Source organism: Aquarana catesbeiana, linkage group LG02 (assembly GCF_042186555.1).
Source record: "Aquarana catesbeiana isolate 2022-GZ linkage group LG02, ASM4218655v1, whole genome shotgun sequence".
Taxonomy (NCBI): domain Eukaryota; kingdom Metazoa; phylum Chordata; class Amphibia; order Anura; family Ranidae; genus Aquarana; species Aquarana catesbeiana.
Genome location: NC_133325.1, coordinates 83873196 through 83900514, shown reverse-complemented (window position 1 = coordinate 83900514; position 27319 = coordinate 83873196). Strand labels below are relative to the sequence as shown.

The following is a 27319-nucleotide window of genomic DNA, read 5'->3' as shown; positions in this document are numbered from 1 at the left end:
GCTTGACTGTAGGCAAGACACACTTGTCTTTGTACTCATCACCTGGTTGCCGCCACACACGCTTGACACCATCTGAACCAAATAAGTTTATCTTAGTCTCATCAGACCGCAGGACATGGTTCCAGTAATCCATGTCCTTAATCTGCTTGTCTTCAGCAAACTGTTTGCGGGCTTTCTTGTGCATCATCTTTAGAAGAGGTTTCCTTCTGAGATGACAGCCATGCAGACCGATTTTATACAGTGTGGGGCGTATAGTCTGAGCACTGACAGGCTGATCCCCCAACCCTTCAACCTCTGCAGCAATGCTGGCAGCACTTATACGTCTATTTCTCAAAGACAACCTCTGGATACGACGCCGAGCATGTGCACTCAACTTCTTTGGTCAACCATGGCGAGGCCTGTTCTGAGTGGAATCTGTCTTGTTAAACCGCTGTATGGTCTTGGCCACTGTGCTGCAGCTCAGTTTCAGGGTCTTGGTAATCATCTTATAGCCTAGGCCATCTTTATGTAGAGCAACAATTCTTTTTTTCAGATCCTCAGAGAGTTCTTTGCCATGAGGTGCCATATTGAACTTCCAGTGACCAGTATGAGAGAGTGAAAGCGATAACACCAAATTTAACACACCTGCTCCCCGTTCACACCTGAGACCTTGTAAGACTAACGAGTCACATGACACTGGGGAGAGAAAATGGCTAACTGGGCTCAATTTGGACATTTTCACTTAGGGGTATACTCACTTTTGTTGCCAGAGGTTTAGACATTAATGGGTGTGTGTTGAGTTATTTTGAGGGGACAGCAAATTTACACTGCTATACAAGCTGTACACTAACTACTTTACATTGTAGCAAAGTGTAATTTCTTCAGTGTTGTCACATGAAAAGATTTAATAAAATATTTACAAAAATGTGAGGGGTGTACTCACTTTTGTGAGATGCTGTATATATAAATATATATGTAGATATATATCTATATAGTATATACAGTACTGTGCAACAGTTTTAGGCAGGTTTGAAGAAATGCTGTAAAGTAAAATATATGCATTTGCAAAATGCAAAGTGAGAGAACAGAAAAAAAAATCTAAATCAAATCAATATTTGGTCTGACTACCCTTTCATGCTTTGTACACTTTCAGAATGTCAGGGATTTTGTAGGATTGGAGTCAGCTGTATGATTAACTAATTATACCAAGCAGGTTCTAATAATCATCAATTTCATATGTAGGCGGAAACACAGTTATTAACTGACACAGAAACAGCAGTGTACAAGGCTTAAAACTGGGTGAGGAACAGACAAACTCTGCTACTAAGGTGAGGTGGTGGAAGACAGTTTCATGTCACAGGTCATACACCATTGCAAGAATGAGCACAGCAACAAGACACAAGGTAGTTTTACTCTATCAGGAAGGCCTCTCCCAGACAAACATTTTAAAGCAAGCTGGGATTTCAAGATGTGCTGTTTAAGCTCTTTTAAAAAAAGCACAAAGAAATGGGCAACGTTGAGAACTGTAGACGCAGTGGTCGGCCAAAGAAACTTAAAGCAGCAGAAGAAGGACGCAGCATGTTTACTTCTCTTAGCGCAGAAACCAATGGGACTCAGGTACACTTATCTACTGTCTAGAAAAGTCTGACCAGAAGTGGTCAATGTTAGAATTGCAGCCAAAAAGGCATACATTTGAAGTTGAAACAAGGCTAATGACCTAATTATGCACAAAAACATAGGAACTGGGGTACAGAAAAATGGCAGCTGGTGCTCTGGACTGATGAGTCGAAATCTAAAATATTTGGCTATAGTAGGAAGCAGTTTGTTCACCGAAGGGCTGGAGAGTGGCACAATAATGAGTGCCTTCAGGCAACAGTGAAGCATGGTGGAGGTTCCTTGCAAGTTTGGGGCTGCATTTCTGCAAGTGGAGTCAGGACAAATGGTGTCCTCAATTCTGGGAAACACAGGCACATACTTATCCATCATGCCATACCATTAGGGAGGCATGTAATTGGCCCTAAATTTATTCTGCAGCATGACAACGACCCCAAACATACAGCCAATGTCTTTAGGAACTATCGTTAATGTAGAAGAAGAACACAGAGTCTTGAAAGTGATAGTTTGGCCCCGGCAGAGCCCTGATCTCAACATTATCGAGTCTGCCTGGGATTAGAGAAAAATCAGAACACATTGTTCAGAAAAAAGGTTGACTTTAGAGGCATAGTGGGAGGCAAACAAAATATTTTATAAAATCAAACAATTTTATTAATACATATTAAAATCTCATACTAACAACATTAAAACAAGGACCTCCTAACAGGAATGCTTGTTCGCATAAACCAAACCCAACTTTGGAATGGATAAGGGCTACCCACTCAAATATATACAATGTATTTGTAATGTACACAGATTGTTGTTCGAGAACAGGTACCCAAAACGTTGCTCCAAGTCCAGGCTGGCAACGTGTTTCACTCTAGATATAACTTCTTCAGGAAAAGTTAAGTTGGTAAATTATGTTAAATACAATAAATACAAGAATATTAAGTAGTGTTTATATATATCCAACGAAAATCTATATCAAATTTATATGCCTGTTAACAAACTCTGGATGATTAAAATGCTGTCACTGGTGGACTGCTTGCAAAGAAAGGTCTTGGGGCAGACACAGAAGCAAGAAAGAGACTAGCAGGTCCAAACAGACCCACATAACAGGTAATAGCTAGGAAGACTTTATATATATATATATATAAAGTATATATATATATACATATAGATTTGATATACTTTTTCATTGTGTATTTACGAACACTATTTCTAATTCTTGTACTTATTGTATTAAGCATAATTTACAACCCAACTTGTCCTGAAGAAGCTATATCTATAACGAAACGGTTTGACAGCATGCACTTGGAGCAATGTTTTGGGCACCTGTATTCGAGCAACAATCTGTGTACATTACAAATACATTGTATATATGAGTGGGTAGCCCTTATCTATTGCAGAGTTGGGGTTGGTTTATGTGAACATTCGTTACCCCTTAGGGGGTCATTGTTTTAACCACTTCAGCCCCAGAAGGATTTACCCCCTTAATGACCAGGCCATTTTTTGCGATACGGCACTGCGTCGCTTTAAGTAACAATTGCGTGGTTGTGCGACGTTGTACCCAAACAAAATTGATGTCCTTATTTTCCCACAAATAGAGCTTTCTTTTGTTAGTATTTGATCACCTGTGCGGTTTCTATTTTTTGCTCTACAAAAAAAAAAGACAGACAATTAAAAAAAAAAAGCAATAATTTGCGACATTGTGGCGGACAGATCGGACACTTTTGACACTTTTTTGGGACCACTGACGTTTACACAGCAATCAATGCTATAAATATCCACTGATTACTGTGTAAATGTCACTGGCAGGGAAGGGGTTAACACTACGGGGCGATCAAGGGGTTAAATATGTTACCTAGGTGTGTTTCTAACTGTGAGGGGATAGGACTGACTAGAGGAGGAGCCAGATCCTTAGTAGGAACAGACGATCTGTTTCCCCTTCCCTGTCAGAACAGGGATTTGTGTGTTTACCCGGTTCTGGCTCTCGTACCAGCGATCGCGGGTGGCCGATGGCGATCGCGCCCGTCGGCCACATGCAACGGCTCCGGGGACACGCTGCCAGCGTGCCCCTGCTACAGCGCTTTGAAGAGCCGATGTACCATGACTGAAATTCGCGCAGCCGTGCCAACCTGCCGCAGTATAACTGCAGCGGCTGGTTAGCAAGTAGTTAATGTCATTATGAGATTTTATTTTTGTATTAATAAAATTCATAAAAATAAAACATTTTTGTATGTCTCCAGCTATGCCTTTAAAGCCTGTCTTTTTTCTGAACGTGTTCTGCTTTTTCTCTTGTATTTTAAATGTGGCACGGTGGGAGTTTCTAGTTTGTAGATATTTGTCTGGGATTACATGAAGAGACAGAATCATTTGAGGCAGCCTACATCCACCGAAGGTCTGTGGTTAGTTCTCCAAAATGTTTGGAACAACCTACCTGCCTAGTTCCTTCAAAAACTGTGTGCAAGTGTACCTAGAAGAATTGATGCTGTTTTGAAGGCACAGGGTGGTCACACCAAATATTGATTTGAATTAGATTTATTTTCTGTCAATTTACTTTCAATTTTGGTAATTGATAAAAATAAAGTATTAATACTTCTATTTCTGAAAGCATTCTTAATTTACAAAATGTTTTCACCCCTACCCAAAATTTTTGAACAGTAGTATATATGTGTATCTTTTACCACATTCATATTCGTGTTCTGTAGGCCTTTGCGGCAGTGAAAATCTGGCTACACTGAGCATTGACAATCTTCCAAAAAGAAAGAAAAGTAATGTTATTGATAGCTACATTGCAACAAAAGCATAATAATTCACAATGTACAGTTTTATAGTGGATGCCAGCAGTCAGCCAAATCCTCAGTCAAAAACACTTCATTATTAACATTAAAAAAGAAAAGTTTCCTAATGCTCAATAGATCCTCATAGGCATATATATTATTCATGGATTGCAAAGATCCATTCTTATACTGTATTCCTCAGCTCCCTATTATGAACTAGTATTTTTCCCATATACAGTTTATTAGCAATAACTCACGTTTTTTGTTAGTGTTGTGATCGTATTGTGGTATTCCTTACCCCCCTCCCTATACCTATGTAGGAGACTACAGATGCAGAACCTTGGGAGTCCACTTGTCAAAGTCCACTGTGTGCTTACCACTCCTGGGTCAGACTTGCTGTGGCAGGTGTCTTCTCCAAATACATCCTTCACCATTCCTAATCATATGGTTACGTTGGAATACATTATCCAGCCCCTGATCCAGTATCTAGTGTTCAGGATCCAGTGGCTTGTATTAATAAAATCATGCTGGATCGCACCAAATTACCTTCATCCGACATATGGCAGGGAATCTTCCATTTTTACGGGGTCAAGCTGGCCAAACATTATACAATTTTCTTGTTCAATTTCCTTTAAGTTTACCTTCAACTATGTAGTACAAGGGCCTGCCTGATTGCATAAAAATTGAAAGTGTTTAGGTCTGACCTCATATTATATGGTTTTGGTAAATCTAAAGGAAAATTGTACAAGAAAACTGTATAACGTATGGCCAGCCTTACTCCACAATTTTTCACTTACCTATTTATACGTATTTTGTCCAGTCAGGAAACGCATAGTAATAAAACACTTGTGAATCTGGGGTTTGTGCTCTCCCCACCCAGGGAGTGTTTGTAATGAATGTCTTTTTCATTCTTCATACAAAACTAAATAAATCAAATTCATTTTATATTGTTTTTGGTGCTAAACTTAGGGTGAAGTTAACATGGTTTGATCCAACATGTCGTTCCTTGGATGAAATAACTTCTAGAGGATGTTTTATTAATACAAGTGACTCAGGACTTTTTTTCTCATCAAATTTTGTGAATGCAAATATGTGGGGAACCTATTTGGAGGAAAGATACACCACAGCAAGTTTGACCTGGGAGCAGAATCTGCACACACACAGTGGATTTTTATAATCATTCTAGTGGTCTTGCACAAAGGGATTGTGGAAAGTGCCCTGCAGACACCCCAAAGGGTATTGGAAGGAATGTAACGGCTTGACTATTGAGCTGGAATCCATAATGAGGAGCTGAGAAGTACAGTTAAAGTACCGGTCATTTCGGTTATAGCAGCTCCCACACTTATCTGGGAAGGTTTTGACAAGATTTTGGAGTGTGTCTGTGGTAATTTTTGGCCATTGTCAGATAAAAAGACCTAGCTAGCAATTAGCATTTCCAATTCATCCCAATAGGGTTGAGATCAGGGCTCTGTGCAAACCAATTGAGGTCCTGCACATCAAACCATGACTTTATGGTGTGGGTGTTGTGCACAAGGATCCAATAATGCTGGAGACAGAAAGTACCTTCCCTAAACTGTTGCCACAAGGTAGAAAGTTCACAACTGTCTAAAATGTTTTGTAGGAGGTAGCAGTAACAGTACCCTTCACAGCAAACATTATCCTTGGGTATTCTATTCAAAGTGAATAGAAAAGCTTCACCTTATTTTCTAAGATAAATAAATATCCACTTTCCTAACTAAACAGTCCCTCTTATTTAGTAAATCAACCCCAATAGGTAAATATAATACTTCTAAGTTATGTAATTGTCATGTTTACTGGCATTGTTCATACATAGTGGTTTATTCAGAAGGAAGCTACATTTAAGTGCAATTATGTTTGCATATGTGACAATCTTTCCATGAATGCACGTTTATGCTCTTGAATATGTGGATGTTAATTCGCTTGCATGGTCAGTTTGCATTATAGGGTGTGCCTATATGTTCCATAGTCAGTTTAAAGGCCACACCCTCTACCCAGCCTTGGCTTGTGGATTGATAGCGGCTCTCAGCCAAAGCCTCATTATCACACTGCAGCTGCTCCCCACCCCACAGAAGTATGGTATTGTGCAGGTGCAGCGTAAAAACTAAAGACCTATGAAGATGGAAATAAACAAACAGCAGATTCACTGCCATCAGTTCAAGGTAAGTATGAATATGGGAAGGGGAAGGGTGCACTTTGTTTTCAAGTGCACTCATATTTTAAATGAATATAAGAATAAAATTTGCACATTAAAAAATGGTTTCTGGTCTATGGGGTAGCACAGTTGTTAAGTGGTTAGCAATCATGCCTAGCATCACTAGGGTCATCGGTTTGAATCCCAGCCCTGACACTACCTGCCTGTAGTCTGTATGTTCTCCCTGTGCCTGTGTGGGTTTCCTCAAGGTACTTGGTTTCCTCCCACACTCCTAAGACATGCTTAGGTTAATTGGCTCCTGTCTAAATTAGTCCTAGTATGTACATGTATGTGAGTTAGGGATCTTAGATTGTAAGTTCCTTGAGCGCAGGGACTGATGTGAATGTACAATATATATGTAAAATGCTGCGTATATTGACAGTGCTATAAAAGTACCTGTAATAATAATAACAGTGTTGAGTACTCCAGCCCTGGGATCTGCTATAGACGTTAAAACTGCATTCTGATTGAGGAAAGAAATGTCCTGCTATTGCTGAACCCCCAGAGTCTTCGTCCATTCCAATGTGGGCAATAACAATTCACCAAATACTTGTTTTTACTGTAGGACTGTATGATATTTATATTTCATAGAGTTAAAAAAAAACAAAAAAAAACAGATTGCAGTGTTTGTACAATGTACACAATCTGACATTTTGTTTGGAAATTTTGCATACAAACCTTGGTGATATATCACATCCTTGCTGCATGAAGGCTCCAAGGGAGAACCAAAGACTATTGAAAATCCCAAATTCATTTGGAGGTTGGTCACTGGGTCCTTCCTTTCCATCTTCTGGTTCTTCCGTATGCCACTCATAAGGACTAAATCGGCTTACAAGGAAAAGGACTACGCTGACGCCAATGTAGGCAAAAACAATGCACATCCAAATTTCATAAGCCAACGGGTCCAAAAATGAAAAGACTCCTGGTTTTGATTTTTGTGGCTTTTTTATCATAATGGAAATTCCTAAGCTCATGAAAGGTTTAGAAAAATCGATGACCTCCTCTCGCACTAGGGTGATAGTCAAAGGAGCCACAGCAATCTCAGCTTTCTGTAAAACAGAGGTGATTATTTATAACATTTCATTACATTTTCCTTAAGAACACATGATAATTATAAGAATCTAGGGGCTCTATACCTGGATAATCTACCAATGTTCCCTTATAACCAAATGAAAACTCATCCATGTTGGAATCGATTAACAAATTATGCAAACCTGAACAATAGATTTTGAATTAACTATTATTTTAGATCCCATAGCTTAGACCTAGTTAGTTTACATATCCAATATATTCATTATTAAGTTTGTAAAACCATTTGAAGAAATGTTCAGAACGATGATAATACAATGTAGTCCTGCTGAGTTTTACAAAAACAAAACCATTCAACCTCATTTTTCTTGTAGCTGTAGTACAAGAGATCAAAGAAGAATTATTTCCGGGGTTTATTACAGGGTCATCAATTACAACACCCATTTACTGACATAAAACCATGTAAAAAGTAATTAAAAGTAGGTACAGTGACAGTGCAGCTATCTGTCAGGGTGTATTTCACCCAGGATTCTCAACTAGGCAGGTTGAGGGGCTCCAGGGTGGTTGTCTAATCTGGGGAAAACTGTTTTCTCAGTTTCCTCTGTGCTTGGTAAAACTCGGTTTGGGACCCGGAACACAGAAATTACGCAGTGATCTGGGTGGGAGGAAATCTCTAATCCTGGGACCAGGTTTTAGGAATAGACAGGACACTGATTATGCAGGTGGGTTCTGGTGTTTTTGTAGAGTCAGGACCAGGGTTCTGGGCTCCACCCTCCCGAGGAGTCCATGTGGATGCAAGGGAGCAGCCACAAGCATGCATGTCTGCACGTTGCAGTCTGATAGAGCAGACAGGGGGCCCAAGCCTGGGGGCTGCAGCAGGAGGGAAGCTGTAAAAGAGAGAGTGCTAACAGAAGTACAGCATTTGTACATGAAACCAGGGACACTGTTACACAGTCAGGAGGAACAAGGCACAAAGCCTCAGCACCTCAGTGCTGCCAAAGAAAGCCAGGAGGCTGAATTGTACTCTATTTTTTGCATTGATGGTGGAAACCCCTGTGTGGGCAAGTGTTTGTTTTGTTGGAAATTTTGTTTTCTTTCTCTGCAATAAAAGTGGGCCAACAAGGCCTTAACCACATGCCGACCGGGCCATACCCGAAAGACCGCTACAGAGCGGTCGGCTTATTCTGGGTGGGCGTCCATGGACGTCCTCACAGAATCGCACGCCCCCTGGGGCATGCATCCGGGAATATCCAGGACCGCTGCATCACGGAGCACGGTAAATTGCCGCTGATAGCAGCCATTTACCACGTGATCGCTCTGTCAAATGACGGAGCATCACTTGTAAACAAACCGGCGCCATGTCATGACGCCAGTTCCTCCCTCCCCTCTCTGTACCGATCAGTACAGTGTGAGAGGGAGAGATAGTTTGCAGCGCTGTGGGCACTACAGATCCAGCCCGCAGCGCTGCTCAGTGCCCATACTATGACAATACTCTGCAATACTATAGCAATACTCTGCAATACTATGGCAATACTATGGCAATATTCTGCAATACTATGGCAATACTCTGCAATACTCTGCCAATACTCGCCAATACTCTGCCAATACTCACCAATACTCTGCAATAAATTTTAACAGAAACAAAGAATTTTTTTTTTTACCAAATTTTCAGTCTTTTTTGATTTATAGTGCAAAAAATAAAAAACCCAGTGGTGATTAAATACCACCAAAAGAAAGCTCTATTTGTGTGAAAAAAAAGGACAAACATTTCAAATGGGTACAGTGTTGCATGACTGAGTAATTTTCATTCAAAGTGTGAGAGTACCGAAAGCTGAAAATTGGTCTGGTTAAGTGTCCAGTGGTCAAGTGGTTAAACAAGCCCTTAAATGGTCTCCACTCACTGGTGAGCTCTACATGAAACCCCCAAACATTACAAACAGTACAAACATACTTTATTTTGCTTTTTAATTAATAAAAAATCACTATGCATTGGAAACATAAATAATAATTATGTTGTAATTGGATAATAATTCAACTAACAATACTTCATTAGCTGCAAAATAATCAAAATAATTTAAAATGACCATGTTTGGTTCTTAAAAATGGAGCTGAAATGTCCCTATTTTCACCTTTCTGGTGGCCCATGTCTATTGCCTTTCCAGAGACTCAATCAGTCTGCATAGGCACCTGACACTTCTGGGAATCTTGGATGCTCGTGTTTCCCTCATGTTTGCATGGTTTCATCCTCTAACCCATATTTAACTCCGGAACTTAGCTGTTACATAGGGGTGAGAGGATAGAGCCACAGCAGGTGACGGGGGAATACAGGCATCCAACATTCTTCATGTACTGATTGCCAAAGAGTCTTACAGAGGCTGAAATGCTGCAATGGAGGGGATGTAGGAGATACAATCCACCAGAGAAGTGAGTACACTCTCTTCTTTAGCAAGAACCTTTTAGCTCCATTTTTAAGAATTTGATAGGGATTCATTTTCACAAAAATGATAGTTTTACTTTACTTTAAAATGACAGAAAAGACTGACAAAAAACAATCACAGTAAGTGACGGAAAAAAAACAAGGACAAAAAACTCTACAGTACTGTATTTTTTAATACAAAAATTGCCACCACAACTAAATTATAAGCGAGAACAGCTTTTGCTCCTTGTCTGACACAGGCCCTGCATACATGTGCAGGGTTCTGTATTGAGACAGGTATTCATTTGCTGAACCTATAGCAGCCACTGAAATATATGACACTGAAAGAGGACAAAACAATATTCCACTTTTGGAGCCACTCTGGAATAACACCTACTTTATTTGTGGTACATACAGTGGGGATGGAAAGTATTCAGACCCCCTTAAATTTTTCACTCTTTGTTATATTGCAGCCATTTGCTAAAACCATTTAAGTTCATTTTTTTTCCTCATTACACACATCCCCCCATATTGACAGAAAAGCCCAGAATAGTTGACTTTTTTGCAGATTTATAAAAAAAAAGAAAAACTGAAATATCACATGGTCCTAAGTATTCAGACCCTTTGCTCAGTATTTAGTAGAAGCACCCTTTTGATCTAATACAGCCATGAGTCTTTTTGGGAAAGATGCAACAAGTTTTTCACACCTGGATTTGGGGATCCTCTGCCATTCCTCCTTGCAGATCCTCTCCAGTTCTGTCAGGTTGGATGGGAAACATTGGTGGACAGCCATTTTTAGGTCTCTCCAGAGATGCTCAATTGGGTTTAAGTCACGGCTCTGACTTGGCCATTCAAGAACAGTCACGGAGTTGTTGTGAAGCCACTCCTTTGTTATTTTAGCTGTGTGCTTAGGGTCATTGTCTTGTTGGAAGGTAAACTTTGGCCCAGTCTGGGGTCCTGAGCACTCTGGAGAAGGTTTTCATCCAGGATATTCCTGTACTTGGCTGCATTCATCTTTCCCTCGATTGGAACCATTCGTCCTGTCCCTGCAGCTGAAAAACACCCCCACAGCATGATGCTGCCACCATCATGCTTCACTGTTGGGACTGTATTGGACAGGTGATGAGCAGTGCCTGGTTTTCTCCACACATACCACTTAGAATTAAGGCCAAAAAGTTCTATCTTGGTCTCATCAGACCAGAGAATCTTATTTCTCACCATCTTGGAGTCCTTCAGGTTTTTTTTTAGCAAACTCCATGCAGGCTTTCATGTGTCTTGCACTGAGGAGAGACTTCCGTCGGGCCACCCTGCCATAAAGCCCCGACTGGTGGAGGGCTGCAGTGATGGCTGACTTTCTACAACTTTCTCCCATCTCCCGACTGCATCTCTGGAGCGTAGCCACAGTGATCTTTGGGTTCTTCTTTACCTCTCTCACCAAGGCTCTTCTCCCCCGATAGCTCAGTTTGGCCGGACGGCCAGCTCTTGGAGGGGTTCTGGTCATCCCAAATGTCTTCCATTTAAGGATTTTGGAGGCCACTGTGCTCTTAGGAACCTTAAGTGCAGCAGAAATTTTTTTGTAACCTTGGCCAGATCTGTGCCTTGCCACAATTCTGTCTCTGAGCTCTTCAGGCAGTTCCTTTGACCTCATGATTCTCATTTGCTCTGACATGCACTGTGAGCTGTAAGATCTTATATAGACAGGTGTGTGGCTTTCCTAATCAAGTCCAGTCAGTATAATCAAACACAGCTGGACTCAAATGAAGGTGTAGAACCATCTCAAGGATGATCAGAAGAAATGGACAGCACCTGAGTTAAATATATGAGTGTCACAGCAAAGGGTCTGAATACTTAGGACCATGTGATATTTCAGTTTTTCTTTTTTAATAAATCTGCAAAAATGTCAACAATTCTGTGTTTTTCTGTCAATATGGGGTGCTGTGTGTACATTAATGAGGAAAAAAATGAACTTACATGATTTTAGCAAATGGTTGCAATATAACAAAGAGTGAAAAATTTAAGGGGGTCTGAATACTTTCCATCCCCACTGTATTTGCATTAGAATAGCATAACTTAAAAAAAAAAGCTAAACATTGCTACCTTTTTATTTGCCTTTTTCTTATTTAAGCTTTCCCTCCTATGTGATGGTAAAAGGAAGAAGCTGTGGGAAGTTATGCTTACCATAATTAACCCTCTCTGTAATGTGATGGCAGATTCAATTATCAGTTGTAAACTAGATTTGAACACTGCCTGTCCTAACAAAGGGTTGAAGATCCCAATGCTTGGTTTCTGCATTGTATGTTAAAAACTGTCCCTGTCTGTCCCTGATTTGCATAATCCCATCTAGACAAGACAATTTTAAAGAAAGGGTTAAAAATGTAAGAAATATTTTAAAAATATATTTTTAGTTATGCTGTGTGAATGGAAACACATAACAAACATATTGTGGGGTAACCTCTACTGTTAAGTGCTGCTCTAGATTCTGCTCATCCCTCTTGGGAGTCACAGGTGCAGGCCATAACAGCCAATTCCTGCTCTAATGCGCCGCAATATCTTTGTAAAAATGGCCACACACTTCAGAATGGCTTTTTGCAGGTCTGTTATCTGACAGTCCCCATTCATGGCCACACCCCTGTGATTATTTTCTCACTATTGTACTCACTATTTTTTGTTGCTTTTTGTATTTTATTGTTTTTTATTTTTTTGAACTTCTATGTGGTGGTAATATCCATGTATGTATATGGAACATCTTTACCCACCTATTTTGAGTACATTTACTCATCTTGATATGATGGCCTTTAATAAACGTGTCTTTTGATACGTGTCTGTAGGTAAACTATGTTTTTGCCAGTTACCAACAGATGCTTTTGATTGTTTTTGATTTATTTTATGGAATGTCCTCCTTCCCTAGCCACCTCCATTTCTACCACCAAGCCAAATAGAAGTAGTGACATGATCAGTGTGTGGCAGTGTAAACAAACATATTATGAGGGTTTCCAAAATTCGACTGAAAAAATGGAAATACACTTTAAATCTGGTTTGTTTGTAATTAACAGAGATACTATTTAGGCACTACAACTTTACAATGGTAAAATCTGGGACTTACTATGTAATTATGAGATATTATATGCTTACCCCATAAACAAGCTCTCCCACCATTCCATTCCAGATCTTTGTGTCTGAATCTCTTGCTCCATATTTTCCATCAGGAACAATGGCAATTTTATACTTGATACCAATATGTTTTGCAATTTCATAAGCCAGATCTACACAATATCCTTCAAACTTATCATTTCCTTCCAACAGCTCATGGTTTTTCTTGTACATTACATAAGGGGCTTCCTATAATGAAAAGAGGAGAGCTTGAAAGAGAAACATGTTTGGAATGATTTGAAGTGGAGGTGCCTTATGTTCTCATACAGGTTACAAGATGTCTACACAATGCTGTTAGCAAATTACATAACCTGGAATACACTAAAAAACGTTTATTGCACTGGTTACAAGGTCAAAGAGTATTTCCACCTTTAGGCAACAATTTTAATCCAGAGCAAGATGCAGCTCCAACCATAACCTATTATCTAGATACAATATATAACAATTACCATGGGATCTGCAAATTTGGACTGAGTAGAACATCTACCATAGGATTTAAAAAAAACTGGAAAAATCCCAGCACCCAGGTTTCTAAATTTACAGATGATGCTTAACTTTTATGATCACTGGAATCACAGGCTTCCCGTAACCATAAGGTGGTCAGTGGCTCTTAAAGTGAAACTTAACTGGCCTTATAAAAGTGTGTAGGGTAACAACAGTGCTGAAGAGTTGGCACCTTGTGACATCTGTACACACTTATGTTAGTCTTCAAATGAATCTCTATTTCTCTGTGGAGACCCTTAGATTCTAGGCTCAGGCCATGCACTCCCAACCCCTCTAAATCAAGATTAAGGCATGCCTCCTTCTGTTACTAATGCCAACTCCATGTTAATAACCTTCAAATACCAGAACCTCTACTGTCCATGCTATGTAACTATGTGCTATTTAACAGTGAATGATCAAATGTGGATCTTAGTGCCTGGAAAAGTTGGGGCATCACCTCAACATGGATAGCTTTTATGGCCACTACGAAAATTTATATTTTACTTTGGCACTTTTGTGACTTTGTGCCACTTTTTAGGCCAGGCCAGGTTAACTTTAAATGATAGAACAACCTTAGTTTCTGTTCTGGTAACAGAATAAAGAATTGTAAAAAAGCAATGTGCCAAATGCTACTCGGCTTCAGACTACACCTGGGATAATGTGAAAGTTTGGGACTTACTTTGCCTTGATATTTCATGACAACATACACACTTCAACAGCCCTCTTACAGCTGGCAATCGACTGTACATAGATTACAGCAGTACATACACATTTATGAATTTGCAAACACATAAAGGTGAAAATACCTCTTAAAATGCAGTGAATTTCCACTGGATTTCTAATTTTTACAAACAAAAACTTTTAACAAACACCTTAATGTAATGAAGACAGCTTATACACTGAAAAGTACTAAAAGAAAAATTTACTGATGTTACAACACTTTTCTATTACAACAAAATACACAAAGGATTTCACAGTTTAAACTACAAGGAGAAAAAAGATGTAAAAACAACAGTTACAGGGTTTAAGTAATATGAAGTGTATGTATATAGGTGCTCATTATAGTTTTTCCAATTGTACTTATGATATCCAAAAATCCTTTTTATTTGATGTAATGCCGCGATTTACTGATTCATTTTGGTAACGGTATTTTCAGTGGAAATAGAAAGTGTCACTTGATTTTTCTGCAACTACCAACACTTGGATTACAGGAGATTCACTGGAAGGAAGTAGGAGATCATCACTATTATGTCCCACTACTTAATGTTTAAGTTAGGTGAACTGAAACATACTATATGTAATAAATATATTTTAATTATTAATGGATTCATTGGCAAATGACTATATCACAATAATAAAACTTCAGATTTTTTGTAAACTTCAAACTTTTAAAAATTCAAAACACAATTTGTTGCAAATTATTATAAAATTATTAATTCTACTTAAGTAGTAAAAGTGGGACTATGTATACGTAAGCAGTAAACAGAACAAGACAAGTGTCTCTGTAGTTTATGTAACCATATTACCTTTTAAATTCAGGGATCTATTTTATTTATACCCATGTGTAGTGGAGATAATGCAGATTTCAGTGCTACATCTATCTTTTCAGGTGCCAAAAGTGAAAGAAATAATAAAAATCTTTAATCATATGGGGAAAAAAAAATCACCTTTAGCTTGAGCAAAACTTAAAGATTGCAGGCTGTGTAGTGCAATTTTAATAAAATATAAGAGCACTATATCTCTTAGAATTTTTAACTGGCAAAAGCAGAAATCCACCGGTTATTGTAAAGAGTTCTCTTGGTTGGTTGATGGTACCATCCATCAAAGGGTGGGCTCACAGCAAACCACAAGACAATGCATAGCATATGACGACTGTTATATGGTGTTATCATTGCACTGCTTACTTTTTTTTTTACTTTTATGTTAACTATATTCAGTGAATTCATTTATCACAACCCATATGAATGCAGCACATTGGTGTTAACCACGTCCATACTGGACCTATTCTGGCACTTCTCTCCTACATGTAAAAATCATCACCTTTTTGCTAGAAAATTACTCAGAACCCCCAAACATTATATGTTTTTTAGCAGACACCCTAGGGAATAAAATGGCGGTCATTGCACGGTATTTTCGCACGGTATTATCTCGCACGGTATTTGCGCAATCATTTTTCAAACAACTTTTTTTTGGGAAAAAAAACGGTTTCATGAATTAAAAAATAACAAAACAGTAAAGTTAGCCCAATTTTTTTTGTATAATGTGAAAGATGATGTTACGCTGAGTAGATAGATACCTAATATGTCATGCTTTAAAATTGTGTACACTCATGGAATGGCGCCAAACTTTGGTACATAAAAATCTCCATAGGCGACACTTTGAAAATTTTTACAGGTTACCAGTTTAGAGTTACAGAGGAGGTCAAGGGCTAGAATTGTTGCACGTGCTCTAACGCACATGGCGATACCTTACATGTGTGGTTTGAATGGTGTTTACATATCTGGGCGGGACTTGCACATGCAAGCTACCGGGGATAGGGGCGTTTCAAATTAAAAAATTTTTTTTTGTTTATTTTACTCAATTTTTTAAAATTTTTAAACATCCCTTGTAATAGGAATCTATTGTGACAGGTCCTCTTTATGGAGAGATGCGGTGTCAATAAGACCCCACATCTCTCCTCCAGGCTGGAAAGCATGAGATCGAGAAAAAAAATTCACCGATCTCATGCTGACATCCACGATCGCGGCTTTGTTTACATCCGGGAACAAAGGGTCTCCGACTGTCATAGAGATGACTGGACCGTAAATCTCTATCGTCGTCATCAGGCGCCGTCCGATTCTTTTTCCGGGCCCCCGATGGCACAAGAGAGCCTGGAGAAGCACCGGATGGCGGCGGGAGGGGGGGACATTCCCTCCCGTCACCCATAAGAACGATCAAGCGACGGAACTGCCGCTATGATCATTCTTATCGTGCATAGAATCGCCGGCTGGAAAGAATGATATCTGAATGATGCCTGTAGCTACAGTCAAGGATGTCATTTTACTATGGCCTGGTAGGGAAGTGGTTAAATGGCTTATACACAGTGAGGTGGCTTTTTACCTTTTTGTCTTTGCACTGGCATCTCTGCCCAATGATGCTGGTGTGAACCAACTCAAAGTATGCAATATATAAAGTGTGAGGGGTTAGCTCGGCAGCGGGTGTGTGTGACCCCCTGGATGGGTTCACCACACAAAATCAGGCACAGCAGACAGCTTGGTAGGTGAAACAAAAACAAAGGTGCGGTTTATTCAGACTAGATGCATTGAAAAAATAACAGAAAAACAAAAGAAACATGAAAAGAAATCCTGGTCAGCTTGACCGCTTACTACACACGTAGTGTCCCTAACTAACAACTGGGTGCAGCCTTGTGCTGCCCCAGACCCTATCTCTCTTTGAGAAGTTTTGCCACACAGGCGTTAACTCACCGCAAAGCTCAGATACCACACTCCCCAGTCTACACAATCACAGAACTGGTTCCAGGATGGAGCATCTCCCTAAGCATGCTGGGATGTTTTCTATAGGTCTTAATGAGCCCACTTACTTCAGCTGGGCTCATTACCTCTTCCCCTGCAGGACTCCCAGTACTCCCCCTAGTGGTATAAGTCAGCATAAAGCCTGAATCTAGGGCATACATATTTTCCATCCTGGATGCAACCAGGTGATTTTACCTGCCTGCTGTCACATACCCCCCCCTCTTGTTTCAACCTTGGGGTTGGAACACACGCAGTCAGGCACGCATGTACTCGAGACAAAGCATCCACATTCCCCATTTTAACGCCAGGGCGATGCTTTACTGTAAAGTTGAATTCCTGTAGGGCCAGGAACCACCTATTTATCCTTCTATTGGTCTCCTTGTTTTGAGCCATCCACTTTAAAGGAGCGTGATCAGTTACCAGGTCAAAGTGCCTACCTAATAGATAGTACCGAAGGGAATCTAGAGCCCACTTCACAGCTAAACACTCCTTCTCAATTGTGGCGTAATTTACCTCATGGGACTTCAATTTCCTGCTGAGGTAAATGACTGGGTGCTCTTCCCCGTTCCAGACCTGGGACAACACTGCTCCCAACCCAACGTCTGATGCATCAGTTTGTACAACAAAGTCCTTAGAGAAGTCTGGGGAGTACAACACTGGCTGGCTACATAAGGCGGTTTTTAATGACTGGAATGCTGCTTCAGCCTCCGGGGACCATTTGACCATGACAGACTCTTTCCCTTTTGTCAGGTTGGTGAGGGGCACAGCCTGAGAAGCAAAATGGGGGATGAATCGCCGATAATAGCCAGCGATTCCCAGAAAGGCTCGTACCTGTTTCTTGCTGTTGGGACGTGGCCAACTCTGTATGGCCTCGACTTTATTGACTTGAGGCTTTATCACTCCCCTCCCAATAGTGTACCCCAGATATTTGGCCTCCTCCTGTCCAATGGTACACTTCTTTGGATTGGCCGTAAACCCAGCTTCCCGAATGGAGTCTAAGACTGCTTGCACTTTTGGCAGATGTGAGACCCAATCTGTGCTATGGATAATCACATCATCCAGGTAAGCTGCAGCATACTTCTGATGGGGCCTCAGAATCTTGTCCATTTTCCGCTGGAATGTTGCAGGTGCATTCTGTAACCCAAACGGCATTCTCTTGTATTGAAACGCCCCATCTGGGGTTACAAACGCAGTTTTCTCCTTGGCCGACTCGGCCAGGGGAATTTGCCAATACCCTTTGGTGAGATCGAGAGTTGTCATGTATCGGGCTGTTCCCAGCCGGTCGATCAACTCATCTATACGCGGCATGGGGTAGGTGTCAAATTTTGTAACTTTATTCAATTGTCGAAAATCGTTACAAAACCGCCAGCTCCCATCAGGTTTGGGCACTAGTACGATAGGACTGGACCAGTCACTCTGGGACTCCTCTATCACACCCAATTCCAGCATCCTTTGAACCTCCCCACGTATTGCCTCCCGTCGGGCCTCTGGTATTCTATAAGGTTTTAGTTTTACCCTTTCTCCTGGCGGGGTAATAATATCATGCTCTACGCCAGATGTTTCTCCCGGCAGCTCAGAGAAAATCTCTTTGTTGCGAAGTACAAACTCTTTAACCTCCTGTTTTTGGGGTTTCGATAAGGTGACTGCGATTCCAACCTCAGGAACAAAGCAATCAGACTGGACCGGTGACAAAGTCTCTGCAACTAGGGATTCCCTATCCCTCCAGGCTTTCAGCAGATTGACGTGATATACCTGTTCCAGCTTTCGCCTTCCTGGCTGTCTGACCCTATAGTTCACCTCGCTCAATTTTTCAAGAACTTCGTATGGACCTTGCCATTTGGCCATGAATTTGCTTTCAACCGTAGGGACTAGCACCAATACCTTATCCCCCGGGGAAAAAGTACGGGTCTTGGCCCCACGGTTGTACACTCTCTGCTGTGCTAACTGCGATTGGGCCAAATGTTCCTTTACGATTGGCATTACCTGTGCAATTCTATCTTGCATCAGGGCGACATGCTCAATCACACTCCTGTGGGGAGAACTCTCATTTTCCCAAGTTTCCTTGGCGATATCCAGCAGTCCTCTTGGGTGTCTCCCATAGAGTAACTCGAAGGGTGAGAAACCCGTAGAGGATTGGGGTACCTCCCTAATGGCAAACATCAAATAGGGTATTAGACAGTCCCAATTCTTTCCATCTCTATCCACCACCTTCTTTAACATTTGTTTTAGGGTTTTGTTGAATCTTTCAACTAACCCATCTGTTTGGGGGTGATACACAGACGTACGTAATTGTGTCACTTTGAACAACTTGCATAGTTCTTTCATAACCCGGGACATAAAAGGTGTACCTTGGTCCGTAAGCAGTTCCTTACAAATACCCACACGGCTAAAAACAAGAGATAGTTCTTTGGCTATGGTTTTGGCCGAGGTATTTCGAAGAGGAATTGCCTCCGGATAACGGGTGGCATAGTCCATTATAACCAAAATGTACTGATGCCCCCTAGCGGACTTCATTATCGGACCTACCAAATCCATTGCGATCCTCTCAAAGGGGACCTCAATGATAGGAAGAGGTACCAGCGGGTTACGGAAATGTGGCATAGGTGCCGACTTCTGACACACAGGGCAGGAGGAACAATAATTTTCTGTTTCCTTCATGACCCCAGGCCAATAGAATCTCTGCAATACTCTCTCTCTGGTTTTCTCTGTCCCCAGATGACCTCCAAGAATGTGCCCATGGGCCAATTCCAACACCAACTTCCTGTAAGGTTTGGGCACCACAAGTTGCTCAACGGTTTCTTCTGCCCTTTGAGCCACTCGATACAGTAGGTCCCTTTCCACAGTGAAGTACGGGTAAGTGCAAGTTTTTTCTGGGTTCACTAACTCGCCATCTATTTTCACCACATTTTCCCGTGCCTTTATTAGGGTGGGGTCTTTTAACTGTTCTGTGGCAAAATTTTCCCTGTGAACCTCAAGATCTGAAAATTCCACAGACGGCATGTTTTCATCTGAGGATGTTGGCTCCTCCCCATTTTCTCGAGTTTCCCCTGCCAATACCGACAAGGGAAATTCTGGAGAGTCCTCACCACTCTCAGAGGAATTCTGGTCATCATCTTTCTGGTCTATAGGGGCACCAGTGGGGGGCTCAGGACAATCCCAGAGTTCCCAGAACATTGGAAAATCCCTTCCCACAATGGCATCATGTGGTAAGTGAGACACTAACCCTACCTGATGAGAGAGGTTACCTTTGTGGGTCTCAAAAAACACTGAAGTTACAGGATACTCTCGGGTGTCCCCATGCACACAAATAACAGCCACCTTGTTATTCCCAGAGACCACTGTAGTAACTAATTCAGCCTTTATCAATGTCACCAGGCTACCTGAATCCAGCAACACATCCACATTTCTACCATTAATACACATTTTACATAAATGTTTCTCAGGTCCCCGAATGGCAGTACAAGCGACTGTCGCAAACATCGACTGACGTCTGTCCCTTATAAAGTCACATTGCATAGGTTCATCCACAACTGGGCAATTAGCTGAAATATGTCCCTCTTGCCGGCAGCGGTAGCAAATAATCTTTTTCGCTGCCTCTTGCGGCCTGGGCTTCCCGGGCTGCTCCCGCCAGACATTAGGTTGAACCCCCACCTTCTCACTCTCTCCACCCTCACCCCTTGGAGTCATCTTACCCGCCACTGGGAATGGTCTGGTCTTAGGGTGGAAAGTCCGTGAGTCCCTGGAAGAGGTGGTCAGGTTCTCTGTAGCCAAGTACCTCTCAACCAGATCCACAAGCTTATCTGCAGTTTCTGGGTCTCCATGGCTTACCCACTTTTGGATGGCAGTAGGAAGAGCTCTCAGGAAACGATCCATAACAACACGTTCCACAATGTTTGGTGCGGTCAAAGTCTCTGGCTGCAGCCACCTCCTGCTCAGGTGAATGAGATCATACATTTGAGACCTGGGGGGTTTTCCAAGCCGGAAAGTCCAGTTATGTACACGCTGAGCCCGGACGGCCAGGGTGACACCCAGCCGTGCCAATATTTCTGTTTTTAGCACCACATAGTCTTTTGCTTGGTCCGGCTCTAGGTCATAATAGGCTTTCTGCGATTCCCCTGTTAACAGAGGGGCCACAAGTCCAGCCCACTGCTCCTTAGGCCACTTTTCCCTTTCAGCAGTCCTTTCAAATGTGGTCAAAAACACCTCCGGATCATCCTCTCCAGTCATTTTTGTCAGTAAACGGCTCACACCAAAGGATGCAGTATTAGTGGAACCACTTGCCTCACTGGTCTGCGGCCGTTGCTGCATTAATGTCTCGATTTGTTGTTGGAGTCTCTGCTCTTGCTTTTGTAACAGCTCTATGAAGCGGGCCTCAGATTGCTGCTGGGCTTGTTGCTGAGCGTCCAGACTCTGCAGTTGAGCTTTCTGCTGAGCTTCCAGACTCTGCTGCAAAGTTGCATTTATCTGCTGCTGGGCTGCAAGGCTTTGTTGTTGAGCTGCAAGGCTCTTTTGCAAACCTGCATTTGTCTGCTGCTGATTTGCATTTGCTAGAGCCAGCTGTCTCAGTATCTCCTCCATGCTGGCCTTTAAAAAAAACTGCCCCTGCTTCTCCACCAACTGTGAGGGGTTAGCTCGGCAGCGGGTGTGTGTGACCCCCTGGATGGGTTCACCACACAAAATCAGGCACAGCAGACAGCTTGGTAGGTGAAACAAAAACAAAGGTGCGGTTTATTCAGACTAGATGCATTGAAAAAATAACAGAAAAACAAAAGAAACATGAAAAGAAATCCTGGTCAGCTTGACCGCTTACTACACACGTAGTGTCCCTAACTAACAACTGGGTGCAGCCTTGTGCTGCCCCAGACCCTATCTCTCTTTGAGAAGTTTTGCCACACAGGCGTTAACTCACCGCAAAGCTCAGATACCACACTCCCCAGTCTACACAATCACAGAACTGGTTCCAGGATGGAGCATCTCCCTAAGCATGCTGGGATGTTTTCTATAGGTCTTAATGAGCCCACTTACTTCAGCTGGGCTCATTACCTCTTCCCCTGCAGGACTCCCAGTACTCCCCCTAGTGGTATAAGTCAGCATAAAGCCTGAATCTAGGGCATACATATTTTCCATCCTGGATGCAACCAGGTGATTTTACCTGCCTGCTGTCACAAAAGCCATAGACTATTTTTTACTACATGATAGACTAGGGAGATGTTAGAATCTCCCCACCTGGGAGGTTTCCACTCCATTCCTGTCCCAAAGAGACAGCAAAAAGAAAGTGTGGATCTGCCAAAAAAGGTTTTGGCTTTACATACATTTTCAACTGTGTTCTTGTTGTACATTTTGTAATGGCCCCTCCCAAATGGCGAGTGATTTAAGAAAATCAATTCTACTCTCTATTCTCTCTCCCTCTCTTTATTCTTCCTCTTCTGTCTTCTCCCTTCCCCCTTCTTTCTACGCTTCTTCTTCAATGTTTTCCGGTAGCAGTAGAGGCCCTTTGGGTCACCTTTACCTTATTTTTCTACCTCTCATCTATAAATACGGCAACAGCCCCGGAAAAAAAAAAAATTAATGCAGGTTGCAGAGACTCCCTAGACCCGGAAATCCAGGGATGGATTCCCTGGGATTGAGGTTCATTGACTACTGTGATGAGGTGTCTATATACTTGGTCTTGTATTTGGACTGTTTCTTTGTATGCACATCTAATGTGAAGATCTTTGTATTTCTGCATGTTTCACACAAAGAATTGAAAAAAAAAAAAATACAAAAAAAATAAAAAATAAATTCTAGAGCAGAGGCTGGCACTGAAACTGTAAATGTAATGTCCAGCAGAAAATATGTGTCTGTAATGCAGTATCAGTCTAGCACAGAGGTCTCAAAGTACCGGCCCGTGGGCCATTTACAGCCTGCAGACCGGTTACAAATGTCCTCTCCCCTGCATGCTGCTGCAGCCCAGCGCACACAGCAAAGGAAACAGACACAACACAGGAGAGCAGAGAGAACAGAGCGGAGGGAGGATCCACCCATTGCCCCGCCCACCTAGGCTCTGATGATCGTTCAGAGCTGTGCTCCCTCAGGGGCTGTGCCCGGATCCAGGGTCCTGCTGCCACCTCAGGGCGGGAGATCATAGCATTCTCGAGGTGCCCTGCCATTAGGTCTGTGTTGAGCCAGGACCTGACAGGAGGAGAGGACTCGGAGACAGAAGATCAGGCCACCAGCTGACTGCCAGGAGGAGAGGTAAGTGAGCCATCACACTGAGGCTAGCAATGGGGGGAAAAGCGAACTTAGGACTTTAATTGGGATGCAAGGAAAAGTCTGCGCCCCCATCCTTAATATCATGAAAAGGGGGGGGGGGGGTTGGGACTTTGAATGAGGTGCGCATGATGCAGCCCAATCACACTCACAGAGGTGCAAACATATGTATGTTTATTAAGGACCAATGATCAACATGGCATAAAAACGCATTGCATACATTAGACATAAAATAATCGCATATACACAATAAATCTTTGTATATACAACCATGGGACATGGGTAGGTACAATTATGCATCTTAATCCCCCAAGCAAGATAAAAGTCATGTGAAGTAAAAAACATCTGAAAAATAGTCAACGTGTGTTTGATGCATCAAAGGTAGGACCAACGCTGCGTTTCATGGACTTCAATCCACTCTTCAGGAGCCAGATGCATCTAAATTCTATAAAAAATGTATGAGAAGCAATATAGTTTCAGGTTCTAACAAAATCAGCAGAATGGGGAAATTTAGGCATAATGGGCCATGCCAAAAAAGGTTACTCACGATAGCCAAAACCGGGACCGTGCGACAATACAAAGCCAGGGGTAAGCCATGGAGCCTGGCCCGGGAGCTGAGAGGGGGACCTCAACGAGGAACACCGGACCGCACACACCAACACCCCGCAGTGGAGGGGACTTCTATAATGTAGGAAATATATAAGATGTATCTATGATGATACAGGTAACAAAAACAAGATGATATAAGCTGCGGATGTCACCAAGGTGATTGAAAAAAGCACCCGGAAGATTACTGGCATGGCCCATTATGCCCAAATTTCCCCCTGTTCTGCTGATTTTGTTAGACCCATGATACTATATTGCTTCTCATACATTTTTTATAGAATTTAGATGCATCTGGCTCCTGAAGAGTGGATTGAAGTCCATTAAACGCAGCGTCAGGATTACCTTTGATGCATCAAACACACATTGACCAATTTTCAGATGTTTTTTACTTCACATGACTTTTATCTTGCTTGGGGGATTAAGATGCATAATTGTACCTACCCATGTCCCATGATTGTATATACATAGATTTATTGTCTATATGCGATTATTTTATTTCTAATGTATGCAATGCGTTTTTATGCCATGTTGATCATTGGTCCTTAATAAACATACATATGTTTGCACCTCTGTGAGTGTGATTGGGCTGCATCATGCGCACCTCATTCAAAGTCCCAACCTCCCCCACTCTTTTTCATCACACTGAGGCTGAGCAAAGTCCTTAGTGGGGTGACTGGGCTTGAAATTTATTTGTGAAGTGTTGGGGGGGTATTGGTGAAGTGTGAGGGGGGGAGTTATTTGTGGAGTGTAGGTAGAAGTGCTGGGGTTAATAGTGTGTCCACTGACACCAATGCTGGGGTTTAATAGTGTGTCCACTGACACCATGCTGGGGTTTAATAGTGTGTCCACTGACACCAATGCTGGGGTTTTATAGTGTGTCCACTGACACCATGCTGGGGTTTAATAGTGTGTCCACTGACACCAATGCTGGGGTTTTATAGTGCGTCCGCTAACACAAGTGCTGGGGGTTCATAGTGTGTCCGCTGACACCAATGCTGGGGGATAATAGTGCATCTGCTGACACCAATGCTGGGGGTTAATAGTGCGTCCGCTGACAACAATGCTGGGGGTTAATAGTGTGTGCGCTGACACCAGTGCTGGGGGTTATTAGTGTGTCCACTGACACCAGTGCTGGGGGTTAATGCTGACACCAGTGCTGGGGTTAATAATGCGTCCGCTGACACCAGTGCTGTTTTTGAAGTTTGAAAGTTTGCATGCGGCCCCCATGGGATATGAAAACTTGTCTTGTGGCCCTCAGGTAATTTGAGTTTGAGACCCCTGGTCTAGCATTACTATCAGACCTTTAATTAAACATAACCAGGCTTTGTAAGCAAGGCATGCAAAGTCCTGCCTGACTCTATGTCCTCACAAGTGATGATCCAGCCAAGTATATGCTTTAAGCTCTTATCTTTTTAAAAGGCTTGATGCTATATAAATTAAAATTGTAGCACAGTAGTGGGACTAGGTGAGTAACCAACAGACGCTATGGGGTGAACATTTATAATTCACGAATATAGTCAGGCCCGGATTTACTCCCTTTGCCGCCCCAAGGCCGGGTCCTTCAATGCCGCCCCCCCCCACACACACACACACACACCACCATTCTCGTCCTTTATCGATGACTGCTACAATAGATCAATTAAAAACAACTGGCTTCAATTGTACTTCAGGGTAAGCGCGCGGGGTAACAATTTTTCGCGGGCAATTTTTCAGGGCAATTGCTGGTGTTAGTGCCTCAATCATCCCCGGCACCATGGTTGGTATGGTGTTAGGATGATTGAAACACATTATTTCTATCATTACATTGTAATGTAAAATTAAATAGTTCAACTCACCATAATGCAGAATCATTGGGAGCCCTGAGCGTGTCACTTGCCACCATCGCTTGTCACTTGACACTATGCCTGCCACCAGATGGAGATGTCACTTTTCATGCTGCCACCACATGGGGATGTCACTTGCCACACTGCCTGGCTGCCACCAGATGGAGATGTCACTTGCCACACTGCCTGGCTGCCACCAGATGGAGATGTCACTTGCCACGCTGCCTGCCACCAGATGGGGATGTCACTTGCCACGCTGCCACCAGATGGAGATGTCACTTGCCACGCTGCCACCAGATGGAGATGTCACTTGCCACTCTGCCTGCCACCAGATGGGGATGTCACTTGCCATGCTGCCACCAGATGGAGATGTCACTTGCCACACTGCCTGGCTGCCACCAGATGGAGATGTCACTTGCCACTCTGCCTGCCACCAGATGGGGATGTCACTTGCCACGCTGCCACCAGATGGAGATGTCACTTGCCACACTGCCACCAGATGGGGATGTCACTTGCCACGCTGCCACCAGATGGAGATGTCACTTGCCACACTGCCTGGCTGCCACCAGATGGGGATGTCACTTGCCATGCTGCCACCAGATGGAGATGTCACTTGACACGCTGCCTGGCTGCCACCAGATGGAGATGTCACTTGCCACGCTGCCACCAGATGGGGATGTCACTTGCCACACTGCCTGGCTGCCACCAGATGGGGATGTCACTTGCCACGCTGCCACCAGATGGAGATGTCACTTGACATGCTGCCTGGCTGCCACCAGATGGAGATGTCACTTGCCACGCTGCCACCAGATGGGGATGTCACTTGCCACGCTGCCTGGCTGCCACCAGATGGAGATGTCACTTGCCACGCTGCCACCAGATGGGGATGTCACTTGCCACACTGCCTGGCTGCCACCAGATGGAGATGTCACTTGCCACGCTGCCACCAGATGGAGATGTCACTTGCCACACTGCCTGGCTGCCACCAGATGGGGATGTCACTTGCCACGCTGCCACCAGATGTTGATGTCACTTGCCACGCTGCCACCAGATGGAGATGTCACTTGCCACGCTGCCACCAGATGTTGATGTCACTTGCCATGCTGCCACCAGATGGAGATGTCACTTGACACGCTGCCTGGCTGCCACCAGTTGGAGATGTCATTTGCCACACTGCCTGGCTGCCACCAGATGGGGATGTCACTTGCCATGCTGCCACCAGATGGAGATGTCACTTGACACGCTGCCTGGCTGCCACCAGATGGAGATGTCACTTGCCACGCTGCCACCAGATGGGGATGTCACTTGCCACACTGCCTGGCTGCCACCAGATGGGGATGTCACTTGCCACACTGCCTGGCTGCCACCAGATGGGGATGTCACTTGCCACGCTGCCACCAGATGTTGATGTCACTTGCCACGCTGCCACCAGATGGAGATGTCACTTGCCACGCTGCCACCAGATGGAGATGTCACTTGCCACG

General features: G+C 42.9%; 1 protein-coding gene across 7 annotated transcripts in view; it reads right to left on the bottom strand.

Moving 5' to 3' along the window:
* The window catches only part of GRIA4 (glutamate ionotropic receptor AMPA type subunit 4), a 485393-nt gene that overhangs the window by 41970 nt on the left and 416104 nt on the right, over positions 1–27319 (bottom strand). For all 7 annotated transcript variants that reach the window (XR_012241473.1, XM_073613116.1, XM_073613115.1 and 4 more), the window contains exons 10-11: positions 13145–13351; positions 7246–7616 (exon numbers count right to left, since the gene is read on the bottom strand). Coding sequence is in view for 6 of the 7 variants with exons in the window: in XM_073613116.1 (XP_073469217.1) it covers positions 7246–7616; positions 13145–13351 (578 nt within the window). In the remaining variant the exon portion in view is untranslated. The remainder of the gene's footprint in view (positions 1–7245; positions 7617–13144; positions 13352–27319) is intronic.